Below are 13,514 nucleotides of genomic sequence, written 5' to 3' on the forward strand. Positions count from 1 at the left end.
ATGAGATGCCTCAAGTCCTCCATTGATTCAGGGAGTTTCAGAAGTCAGACACTAAGCTATTATGAGCTGAGAACAGTAGTAAATTCCCCATCACTGGAAGGGTTTAAGATGCTCTTTGCTGTGGACGGTGTGAATAGGATTGTAGACTGAACTAAAGACTTTGAAAGTCTCTTCCAGCTAGGGTGCTCCATGATTCTTCAGTCCTAGAACAGCAGCAGCTCTAGGGGAAAGTAACCATAGTGAAAAGAATATTGGACTTGGAGCAGAGGCCAGAGTTCTAGTCCTAGGTTTATCCTAACTCACTCTTGGTTTCAGACAAGCCAAATTTCCTCTCTAGGCCTCAATGTCTTCTTTTATTTAATGAAGGAATTGGACTAGATGAAGATATGCAAAGCAAGCTTTGGGGAAGGCAAGAAATGCAACTATTTAGGGTGCTACATTATAGAAAGCAAAATGAAGACTTCTTCATTTGATTTCTTATTAATGCATATATTTTTAAAGTTATAAAATGCCAAAGAAGTATTTCTGTAGTGATAAAACAAACTGCCCTCCATAAAAGTCTTCCTCTCATGACTCCTCATAGAAGAGAAGTGACCCAGTTTCTCAGAGACTGTGTTAATGGAATGCAAGCACTGGCTCTAGCAAACTGGAAAGGCTTAGAACAAATCCCTAGTAACACATACTCTCTACTGCCTAAGCCTCATCCTAGCTAAATATAGGGCGATTCATCATTAACAGGTCATTCACTAAGTAATGAATTATTTCATCTATGATAACCCATTAACAATTTTTAAATGACCCTTAACCTAAGAATTATACTGTTTTTAAACTGCCTACAAATATTCACTAAACTATTAGGGCTTTGAATGTGAAACCCTTTGTCCAGCAACCAGTGAATTGGTACATATTGGAGATACTGAACCAATCTGTATTGACATTATTCACTTTGAAAGAAACCAAAACCTTGAGGGCAAGAGTCATCTTCTAGGTGCTCAGCACCTAGCAAAGTATTGGATGAATTAAATCCCTAATGCAGAAGATGGACCATATCACTCTCCTTCATAAAAACTGGCGCACCATAGGCATCTCAAGCTCAACACAGACAAAACATTAGACCCCGATCTCCTTGTTGTCCTTTGGAGAAAATACAGACTTGGGGGTGGCTAGGTGGATAGAGTACCAGCCCTGGAGTCAGGAGTACCTGAGTTCAAATCTGGCCTCAGACACTTAATAATTACCTAGCTGTGTGGCCTTGGGCAAGTCACTTAACCCCATTGCCTAGCAAAAACCTAAAAAACAAATACAGACTTGTCAGCCCTAGATTTAAACCTTTCCATAACCTGATCCAACTTAACTCCTCACCCTTATTCCATATTACTCCTCCTCCAGCACTCTATGTTCCAGTTCAACTGGATTCCTGGCTGCTGTTCCTCAATTTCTATCCAGTCTAACTACTCTTTCTCCTGCCCCTGGGCATTAGTACAAGATGTCTCCCATGCCTGGCATACATACTCTCTTCATGGGCACTTTTTAGAATCTTCATCTTCCTTCAAAGCTCAGTGTATATACTTTCTCATTCTGGATCTCTTCAGTTCAAAGTGATCTCTCCTTCCTCAAATTGCCCTATAGCCATTTATCTAATTTCCTCCATTGACTCCTTCACTCCCCTCCCTAAGATTATACTTATCCTTGCATGTTATAGTCCCTTGACAGGTAAGTTTTTTGAGAACAGAGGCTGTCCAATATGTCATTCTATCCCTCTAACATAAGCACAGTGTCTTACATGGAGGAGGTAGTAATAAATGACTGCTGAACTGAAAATCATGAACAATATTACCTCAACAAAGAGCAATAGATGGAAAAATGAATCTGCCAGTCATGATACCCAAATAGAGGTCAATCCATAGAATCCTAGAATGTAAGAAGTGAAAGGGGTGTTAGTGGCCAATTAGTTCAACCCAGTCTTGACTCAATCCTCTTTTCAATACTGCTAAGTGGTCATTAAATCCTCATTTGAGGATATCTAGTGAAGGGAAGCCTCTATTCCTAATGATAAGGAAATTTTATTTTCACCCTTGGCCTGCCTCTCTGCAGCCCCCAGTCCCTTTTACTTTACTTTTTTACTGCTCCTTTTAAGTAAAGTGAGCTCTCAGCTGAGTCTCCAACACACCTGTGAAGCCAAATTTACACTTTTTGCCTTTCCTATTGCTCATGCTTTGTTCATTTGTGCAAAGAATTAAAGTCCATGAACTTCACTGCTGCCTCTCTTTGTGAATATTTTTTCCTATGAATTCCTGGTCTTTTCTCTTTGTGTTGCACCTGCTACTTTCTAAAATACCAAACTGTACAGATCTAAATTCAGTTTTTTCTCCTCACTTTCATTTTGAGTTAAAAGGCATCTTGACTATATATGCTTCTACCAGTCCCTTATAAGGTAGCCTCCATTCTCGGTCAAAAGCTCACTGTTCCTATAGTTTAAGGTGTGCTGAATCCCATTTTTCAGGAACTATCTTAGCTAACTATTAACTTCCTAAGTCTTCTTCTAAATTTTCTTGTGCAGTTGTTTCAGTCATGTCTGACTCTTCAGGATCCCAATTGGGGTTTCCTTGGAAAGGATACCAGAATGGTTTTCCATTTCCTTTTCCAGCTCATCTTATAAATGAGGAAACTGAAGCAATCAGGATGAAGTGGTTTGTCTAGGGTGTCACAGCAAGTAAGTGTCTGAGGTTAGGTCTGAATTCAGGAAGATGAGTCTTCCTGACTCTAGGTCCTGTGCTCTATCCGTTGTACCACCTACCTACCCTCCTCTTCTAAATACCCTTTTTTATATTGGTAATAGAAATGAAAATACTCATAATCCTAAATTCTTCAGTTTTTTTACTTAACCTTAGTAATCTATAACAGTGCCCTGGCTTCTTTCTTAAGCCTCAGCCCCATGGCAATTCAAACTCAACATGTCCAAAAGAAAAGTCATTATATTAAAAAACCTATCAATTTCTCAATATTTCAATTTCTTTCCATGTTCTCAACATTCTTCCAGTCACTCTTGGTGCTTCATGACTTCATGATCATTCTCAGCAACTCATGTTCCATAATTTGCCAGATCTTGTTAATTCGGCTTCCTCATATCTATTTCCTTCTCTCCACTTAGACTGTGACCACTGCCCAATCTCAGGCTTCCACACAGATGATTGCCACCTTCTTAGTCTCTCTGTCTCAAGACACCCTTCTCCACTCTATCCTCCTCAAAGTCAAGCACTCATTCCTTGCCACTGAAGAGTTTACACTGTATCAGTTGAGAGAACATATGTACACACAAACACACAGATATATGCTAAATAGACATAGAATAAAGGGAGATCAGGAATGGCCTCAAAGGGATGTCATTTGGGCCAAGTGCTTAAATAGGCTAGAGATTCTAAGAAGTAGAAGTTAGGAGGGAACGCATTCCAAGCACAGGCACAGTCTGTTCAAAGGCAGAGGGAGAAGAAATACTTGTAGGAACAATAGATCATGACCTCCCTAACTTACATCTCATTTCCCTAAAAGCTCCAATGGCTCTTTACAGCAAAACTAGGAGAACCCTGTACACAGTGATAACAACATTGTAATAATAACCAATTGTGAAAGACTTAAGATACTCTGATCAACACAATGACCCAAGAAAATCTCAAAGAATTCATGAAGATGCAATTCACATGAGAAAAGAAATATGATAAACTTAGAATGCACATTGAATCAAATTTTTTCATTTAATTTTTCTTGCCTTTTTTTTCTCAAAACATGGCTAATGTGGAAATATGTTTTGAATGACTTTATATGTATAATAGGGACCATAAAGAATGTAGAGAGCAGGTGGAGGGAGCATGAGAATTTGGAATTGAAAAAAAAAGTAATAGAAGCCATTCACAAAATATAATAAACACAAAATAAAACACAAAATCCTGTTATAATGCGACCCTATTACATGTAATCCTCTTGAGCACTCATTGGTACAGCTAACCTCAGCCTTCTTGCTCATCCTTTCTTGTCCCTGGAATGCTTTCCCTCCTAATTTCTATTTCTTAGAATCTCTAGCCTTCATTAAGGCTTTGCCCAAATAACATCTATATGAACCCATTCCTGATCTCCTTTACCTCATGCTTAGTTCATGTATATGCATGCATGCATGTATTTGTGTGTTTTATCTCCACGGACAGAAGGTAAACTCCTCCATGTCAACAATTGTTTCCATTGTGTCTTTCTATTTCCATCAGTCAGCATATAATGTCTGGTCACATAGTAGTCTCTTAAATTCTGACTGATGGACTCTGGACAGACTGATGGACAGGTCTTCAGTCTCAGGACCCACCTCAACCTTGGCCTTACTCCTGAATACAATTCACCACCATTCTCTCTTCCCCTCCACCTCTGATGACTCTACTATAAATACCTTTAAAAAATCTATGACTATACTATAAACACCAAGACCACACATCCCTGAACAACTTCATTTCCCCTATTCCAAACCTCTTTTTCACTGGTTTACTTTTTTAAGGGTACTTTTATTTAAAAATGTGTAGCCATGAAAAACATTACTACAATAGTCAGGTAAAAGTAAACATACCTCCCCCACACACAAAGAAAGAGAAACCTCAAGAAAAATAAGGTGAGAAAAAAACATGCTTCAGTCTGTATTCAGCTCTGTATTTGGGATGGATACCATTCTTTATCACAAGTCCATCAATATTTTTCCTGCAGTCCCCTATGTCATTGAATATCGATCTTTTCCCCTGAAAGAGGATGTTCAAGGGAAGCTGGGTGGCCCAATGGATAGAGCACTGGTCCTGGATTCAGGAGGACTTGAATTCAAGTCTGGGCTCAGACACTTAATACTTGGGCAAATGTGTGACCTTGGGCAAGTCACTTAACCCCTGCCTTGCAAAACACCCCCCAAAACAAACAAAAGAGTATGTTCAGTTTTGCTGAGCAGTTGATTCTCAGTTGTAATCCAAGCTCTTTTGCCTTCCAATATCATATTCCAAGCCCTTCAAATTCTTAAAGTCAAAGCTGCTAAATCTTGTATTATCCCTAACTCCTTGTATTATCCTAGCTCCGTGATATTTAAATTCTTTCTTTTTGGCTACTTATATTTTCTCCTTGACTTGAGAGTTCTGAAATTTGGTTATAATATTCCTGGGAGTTTTCATTTTGGGATCTCTTTCAGGAGGTGATTGATGGATTCTTTCAATTTCTATTTTACCCTCTACTTCTAGGATATCAGGGCAGTTTTCCTGGACTATTCTTGAAAAATGAAACCTAGGTCTTGTCCTTATCATGGCTTTCAGGTAGTTCATTAATTTTTAAATTATCTCTTCTGGATCTGTTTTCCAGGTCAGTTGTTTTTCCAATGAGATGTTTCACATTTTCTTCTAGTTTTTCATTCTTTTGGTTGTTTATTGTTCCTTGATTTCTCAGAAAGTCATCAGCTTCCCTTAGCAACATTCTACATTTGATGGAGTTGTTTTCTTCAGAGACCTTTTGTATCTCCTTTTCCATCTGGTCAATTCTGCTTTTTAGGGCATTATTCTCCTTATTGGCCTTTTATTGCTTTTTCCATTTGACTCAAACTGGTTTTTAAGATGTTATTTTCTTCGGTATTTTTATCACTACTTCACCAAGTTGCTGACTTGGTTTTCATGATTTTCCTGCAGTACTCTCATTTCTCTTCTCAGGCTTAGATATACCATGAATTGGGGTGGCTAGGTGGTACAGTGGATAGAGCACTGGCCCTGGAATCAAGAGTACCTGAGGGGTGGCTAGATGGTGTAGTGGATAAAGCACCAGCCCTGGAGTCAAGAGTACCTGGGTTCAAATCCAGTCTCAGACACTTAATTATCTAGCTGTGTGGCCTTGGACAAGCCACTTAACCCCGTTTGCCTTGCAAAAGCCTTAAAAAAAAGAGTACCTGAGTTCAGATCTGGCCTAAGACATTTAATAATTATCCAGCTGTGTGGCCTTGAGCAAGCCACTTAACCCCATTGCCTTGCAAAAACAACAACAACAAAAAGATATACCATAAATCACTACTCTATCACCAGATATCACATTATACTTTGACTGACATTGCTAGAATGCTGAGGTTCCTCACTAATATTGGGAGGGGAAATCAAGATGCATTCAGACCATCATCAGAAATCCTGGTATTAGCAAATCAGGTCATTGGATGAAATGTTTTTGAAAAAGACAAGTGAGATGTCTTCTTTGTACAATATACTCCTTGCTATAATAAACATAACGTGCAAGTCATGCCACCATAAACTTGGTTGGCATGGTCCTCTTTGAATACAAAGGACAACTATCTATCTAGGTTATATTCCTACCAGTCTGACAATTCTGAGTTTCCTTGACTGAATCTATCATTCATCTCTTTCCTGCCCTCCTCTTGCCTGTGTCTTCTGGCTCTGTCCCTAAACTTCTTTCCTTCTCTATATATACTCTCCTTCATTCATCTGAACAGCTCCAATGAAAATCACTGCTATGCAAATGAGCATGCTTCCAAAAGTCCTATCTCTGCCAAAAGTGGGGTGGAATTGTCTTTTCTCTTTCTTTTCAGCAATTTCTGTTTCCTTTGTGGCTTTTCTTAGCAGTCCAATAATTTCTCAGAAAAGGCAATGATACATCTCTAGTGTCCTCCCTCTTTTGGCTCTATCTCCCCAATGCACAATATAGCTAAAATCTCCATTATCAATTCTTTTCTCTATGAGTGCCATTTCTACTTTGTCTCTGATTTGGCTTCTTTCATTTTTCTTCTCCAGTGTACAACAACTAACAATTTTTATCCACTATCATACATGAAGTGTAGAATATTTAGTCTCCCAAGTCATTTATGCAAGAGGACCAGGAAGGAGATGCTGGCTCATGATAACATTGTTGTTATCACTGATTAAAGCTCAAATTGGAACAAAGACAATGAGCTGGAAACAAAGAAGCTGTTAAAAAGTCATGTTCAGAGTATTCCAAAATGATCATATTCCTTATGCTATTTATTTCTTCTTCCACAGGACAAGAAGTTGATTAAAGCCCTCTTTGATGTGTTGGCACATCCTCAAAACTATTTCAAGTATACAGCACAAGAATCCAAGGAGATGTTCCCAAGATCATTTATCAAGCTACTACGGTCCAAAGTTTCCAGATTTCTACGACCATACAAATAACTCTCTTAGAGCTATGCAATTGGGGAATGGTTGGGGATATTTTTGGTCCAGTTGCTCGGGGAGAGGATTTTTCTTTTGGGGTTTTCATTTGTGTCAAATATTTTATTTCCCTCCACAGTAGAAACATTTGCTGATTGTGAAAAGCTCTTCCAGAATTCTTGAATTCAGTACCATATAGAAGAATCTTGCTAACATTTTATATTCATTAAAAACCCATAAGGGTGGATATTTTTACCTAGCAGTGAATGTGAGGAGCCACAGGCATGCCCAGATGAAGACATTGATTGATGCATGCCTGTACCAGCAATATCAATTTTCAGCAATCTGAAAATGTCTGTTTGGAAAAAAGACTTCTTTGCCCCAAACTTCTTTATTTCCTAGGAAGTCATGCAGTACTCTTCTTCTGAGTCAAGGAGAAAGTCTTTAACCCTTATCAACTGGTGCCAATACACTCTGGGAGGGGAAGAAGTCCAGTGTGAAGAAGCAGCATTTGGAATCTGAATTGCACCTGAACTCTGCATTTGGAATTTTCAGGGGGAAAGGAATTAAATTGTGTTATTCCCCCCCCCTTAGTTTCCTAGAGACTTGGGTATAGTAGAAGCCAAACAAGAAAAGAACAAGGAATACTGACGTATAACTTGTTCCACAATCTACCAAAAATTAAGTTCCACATGCGCAGGTTTTATCTGCCCTCGTGTATGTTTTTTGAGATTTTCTTCCCACACTCAGTCTCTCCTGCTGTGGATACAGTGCCCATGTTTGTCTGCTATTTGGACTCTGAAGAACTTGAAAATACAATGGATTAAAAGTTGTGGAGGGGAAGGGGGCAATACATATTTTCCTCACCACAAAAGAGCATCTTAATTAAGTACTATATATATTATATATAAATATAAAAATATATATACTTCTATTTGTGGGTACATTAGAAATACTACCTTAGTGACTGGAAATATTAATTATGCAGACATTTCTTCTCCCAGATACAATACACACATACACACACACACACACACACACACACCCTTTTTTAAAAAGTTGTCCTAAAATGATTAAATCACTGCTCCAAGGCCTTGCAACTTGCCATTATTCCCACACACACACACTCAAAAAGGAGTCTATTGAGTATGGGGAATGACAGTTTTCTCAGTCAGTCTTTTCAATCTTAAGTTACTTGGTAAAACTAAATAAACTCCCATTTCTCTAATGATTTGAGAAAGTGCAAGGATTAGCCTTCCCCCAATTTATGGAGAAAGAAACCAGTTCAGAGAGACCTCTTAAGAGTAAGAGAGTTTCAAAGAATCTGAGAAATGCTCTAAATCAGTGGTGCCTCCAAAAGGATCTCTGAGGGTTTGAGAACCACATGTTATCTTTACCATATTCTTATTTATTTTACTAAATATTTCCAAATTACATCTCTAGCAGATCCTGGCCACTTTCCCTAACCTGGTGCTTGACAGCTCTGCTCTAGGTGACCCCTCATATCACAGAGGAAAAAACTGAAACTGAGCAGAGGAAAGGCCTTACTTTATCCTCCAGAGCAAATTAGTCTCTGGACCCAGATTCAAACCCAAGCCTCTAAGAGCCAAGTCCAGCAAAACGGCCACTGCACTGCCTCTAGAAAAGGGAAACACAACATTTGAAACATCATTGCTGGCACACTTCTCATTGCCTGTGCTTAGTCTCAAGAGAAATATGTAAGAATTCACTAGTTGGTATTGAGCAAATCTGCCTTGAAATCTGTTCAAGAGGCTTTGGTGATGAAGGAACCAAAAAAGCTTGTTATGAGACTGTGATACATAATTATACCACCAGGACATCGTAGGGAAGTCTGGTGTATTAACATTGCTGATTGATGTTCTATACAAAGAGCACTAGTTAAAGAGTCAATCCTTTAAAACAAAATATCTAAAATATCAGAGCTACCTTCGAGGTCACTCAAGCAGTCATTAATTTACACAGAGTGCCCAGCATATAGTAGATACTATATAAATACTCCTTTCCACTTCATTTACAGTCAAGCAAAATGAGGTACAGAGGGTAGGAGGGGTCTCACCCAAGGTCAAACAGAGAGTTAGTGAATAAACTAGGGCTTAAACCCAAATTTCCAGGTCCCAGTCCAGAGATCCTTCTAGTACTCTTAATTTAAGAACTGGAAGAATCTTGTGCAGTCCTATGCTAAGAACACACAAAGAATGGCTAAAAGTTCCAATCTTTCCATCATGAGGCTGTCCATTCTTCTGAAGCTGAATGCCCCTCACTACCAACAACACCTTTAAGGCAAATAGGCTGATCAATTTCCACCAAGTACAGAATATAATTATATATGGTTTATTTTTTTTAATTAATCCTTTAGGCTTACAAAAATTCATTAGTTCATTGGCAAGAATGCCTCAAACTTGAGTAGAAGGTCTTCATGAGATAATGGACCATGGAGTGGCCTACAATAACGCCTACACTCAAAGCCTCCTTAGCTCCATAGGCCAGAGTTGTCAGAGCTTGTGTTCCAAAGACATGAACTTCAAGACACCAGGGTTCGAAAGGATAATAAGGTATTGGTGGAAGAGAGGTTTTCATGAATAACTTGAAAATTGTAAAGGGAAGGAGAGAATTCACTCTGTCAAGTGAAGAGATTAGACTAAATGGTTTTTGAGATCTCTTCTAACTCAGCATTCCATGTTCACAAGCCAATTCCAACTGTCATCTTTGATGTTTTCAGTTCTTTTTCAGCTTTAACATTCTGTATCATATGGTCCCTTCTGCTTCAGACTTCTCATATGCTATCTGTTGCATCACAATTTTCTCCTAGACTGGTGACAGAAATATTCAGAAGCCAGATTGGAATGACTATGCTCAGGGAAGCTTCCTAATAGAGAAGGGTCTGGGCAAATGCAAAGGCTAGGAATATGAAATGTGTTGCCATGGAAAAAAAGCAGTTGGGTATATATTAAAAGATATGAAACTTAATGTATTTTATAACCCCAGATTATGTCAGTTATTGTTAAGATACAGACTATGGATAATATCTGGTAGAGTTCTTCCTAAGACCACAGATTATAAAGATGGGAGAAGCCACAAGGGTCATCTAGTTCTGACCCCTTATTCTACAAAGGAAGCCAGAGAAGGGAAATGCTTGACCAGTTATAGAGGAGTTAAGTAACAGGAGCCTACTCTTGAACCCAGGTCCCCTGAGTCTAAAACCAAGGCCCCTTCCCTTCAGCACCCTGAAGTTTCCTGGTTGAAAGGGCAGAAGTCCTGAGGTAAAATAATTATTGAGTCTCTAAGTTTAATCTCTTATCTAAGTGGCCTGAATTGAATTGAATTGGGTTGATTAAGAACAATGAAAACTAGATGCTTTGATTCTTGACTTCATCCAAAACTCACATCAAGACATCCTCCTACACTTCAAACAATTACAGCTGACCATATATCTGTTTAGCTGTCTGAACCTTCTACTCATGCTCTCATTCTATAAAACTGGTTACTGACTGATCTAAAAGTCAGGGACAGCCCTGGACTCCCTCCCCTTTTCTGTACCAGAAACAGGCAGCCTTCCTGAAGAAGTATGAATAATGGAACTACAATGAGAGTCAGGAATACACTCTGCTGGGCTGTGAACTTAGTGCAAGAACTCAACCAAGTCAGTTTTCTCCTTTGGCCTCTGTAAAATGGAGCATCTGTGCCCACTAGCCTAACACTTTAAAGGCAGGTATGGAAGGAAAGCTCTGAATCTGTAGCTAAGAGGGTTCAGTAGTGAAGTCTTCTGCTTACTTATTACTGGTCTGGCCTTGGGCATGCCATATGATATGGCAGTTTCTTAAGTTGGACCAGATGCTTTCTAAGGTTTCAGTGGGCTCTAACAGCCTAGGAATGTAAATGCTGCAAAATCAACTTTCCCACCCAGCCCTAAATGTTGTCTGCAAGTTCACATCCCCAAACTTCTTTTCTTCATCTTCCATACTAGCCACAAAGTATGAGTCCTCATTTCTTAAGAAAAGTCTATGAGTATCCATGATAGCATCTTCTCTGAAGCAACAGACTTACTTTCCCTCCCTGTGCCTTTACCAAGATCATGTTGAAAACTAAGGGCACTACCATCCCTTACATGGTGGAAATCATGGAATTTCAGAGTTAGAAAGGATTTCTTAAGTCAAACCCATACAACAGAGGAATTCCCGCTCGACTTCTACCAGAAGGCAGCTGGCAGATAGGGAACTGGCTTGAGCCTCCATTTTTAGCCTGGCTCTTGTTAAAGGGAATATTTCCTTGCTTTGAGCCAAAATCCTCTGCAAACTCCAGCCTTCTTCCCCTCCAACCACCACTCCTCCACTTGAGAACCACAGCCTGTGACATCTCCTGGAGCATTCTTTCTTGTTAATACCTGATAACATCCAAATGGGTCAGAGACAGCCAAGGCTTAACACCAACTGAAGGGGCAAGGATCTCCTGAGAAATCAGTCTACCTTTGATTCACTTTTCCATAGCTCAGAAAAAAAGTACAACTGCTTAGCTCCTGTAGAAATTCCTCCAATTACCCTCAGTAGGAATGGTCTACTATTTTATATTCATTCAGGATTTCCCCAGTGCTGTGGTAAAAAAGAGCTCTCCTGGACTAGAGTAAGAAAATTTGCATTCAAGTCTCTATTCCACTACAATTTGGTTTTTGACCCTGGACATAATCAATCAAAGACTCCTCTGCACTTCAGTCTACTTATCTGCAATGTGACTTGCCTACCTCAGTAATGTGAAAGAACCAAATGAGATAACAGTCAACACAGCACAATGAGAAATAGAAAACATTAATACAAATACAAGGAATTATTATGACATCCCTGGACGCCCACACAAGTTGCTTTCCCTGCTGCTTGGAGTTTCTGTCAGCTTGCCTGGCTTTGAAATCTGGCTCTGCTACTACTACTATTAAGACCCAAGGCATGCTACTTCCTCTCTCTTACTCATGAATTCCTTAGCAGTAAACCAAGGCTATTGAAACTCCTTTTCTGAGACGCCTTCTACCTCTCACTCCTATGAACCTATGTTAGGCACCTTTTCAACACTGAGATAATGAAGAAAGACTGGTAAAAGTGAAAGGTCCCTGGATCTTCAGAGCATACATACCGGTGGGGTGGGGGGGGGGGGGGGGAGGACCTTAGAAGCCATCTAAACCAACCTGAACAAAAATACTTCTCTAGCATCCCGATGAGTATGGAAGACAACACAATTTCTTAAGAATCAAAACTGAATTCCCAGCTATATGTGTCTGTCTTTCATTTCACTGTCAGTGATATAGAGATAATAAAATAGTTCTCTGATCGAGAAGCTGAACCTTAGAAATAAAAGCAAAATTGTTGCATCCATGGAACTAAAGAAGTCTGTCTACAAAAAGGTTACTGAACCGGTTAAAAGAGAATGCTCCTTGTTCCCCTTGTCCAGTAGCAAAACAAAAATAAAAACCAAGCACAGTGCCACTCCAAAAGAAAACACTTAACAAAAAAATCAATAATCACTCATGAAGCACCTTCTAAATTCTAGGACTTGTGTCAGATCCCAGGGGATGTTAACAAGTATAAGAGCTGGACCTTGCCTATGGGAAACACATAATACCCCAGTCCATGAACTGCTACTATCTATCTTGCTACATTCCCTTGAAAACACCCCTTGTAAATGAGAGACTTGGACCCAGACCTCCTGACAGAGTCGGTACTTTATCATAGACTCATTTTCCCCCTAGCTCAACATGGTGCTGAGCTAAAGCCCAACAAATCCCTTGTTGCTGTTGCTCATCCTTTGATTTCGAAAAGGGCCAATGATATCACAAAGTTGGGGTAAAATAGTGGCTGATGGGTAATATCTTCACTTGTATGTGAACTGAACTTAAGTGAAGCAAAGTTGTGCAGAGTTAGCAGTCTTACTCTCTTCCAGAGTCATCAAAGTTCAGTAGCAAGACATAAATCAAAATGACTGGCACTGGCCCAGGATGTAGTGATGACCTTGGCATCTTTGATGTCTGACCAAGCTCTAAATATTCCACAGAGCCTGCTTCAACCACCTTCATGGTAATTGGAACTCATTGTTCTTATCTGTCCATTCTTTGGGGGGGGGGGGAATGCTCCCTTAGACACAGATCAAAATAAAAAGCCAAACTCAGTGTGGTATGGTATTCTCTTAAATGAGCCAGAAGAGTATCTTAGGATAGATTGACCACAGTTGTCCTATAAAACTAATTTATGTATATTAATTTTCTCCTTACCACTGACCCAATTATAAAATTAGAGATGTATTCCTCTGGGAAAAATGTTAACCCCTATAATAAATTCA

General features: G+C 39.4%; 1 protein-coding gene across 8 annotated transcripts in view; it reads left to right on the forward strand.

Moving 5' to 3' along the window:
* SCUBE1 (signal peptide, CUB domain and EGF like domain containing 1) overlaps positions 1–12,299 on the forward strand; it is a 228,219-nt gene extending 215,920 nt beyond the window's left edge. For all 8 annotated transcript variants that reach the window (XM_074227126.1, XM_074227127.1, XM_074227129.1 and 5 more), the window contains one exon: positions 7,044–12,299. In XM_074227126.1, the coding sequence (XP_074083227.1) occupies positions 7,044–7,196 (153 nt within the window). In that variant the 3' untranslated portion in view covers positions 7,197–12,299. The remainder of the gene's footprint in view (positions 1–7,043) is intronic.
* The last annotated feature ends 1,215 nt before the right edge of the window (positions 12,300–13,514 follow it).

The sequence above is a fragment of the Macrotis lagotis genome, chromosome 2 (genome assembly GCF_037893015.1).
Source record: "Macrotis lagotis isolate mMagLag1 chromosome 2, bilby.v1.9.chrom.fasta, whole genome shotgun sequence".
Lineage (NCBI taxonomy): Eukaryota > Metazoa > Chordata > Mammalia > Peramelemorphia > Peramelidae > Macrotis > Macrotis lagotis.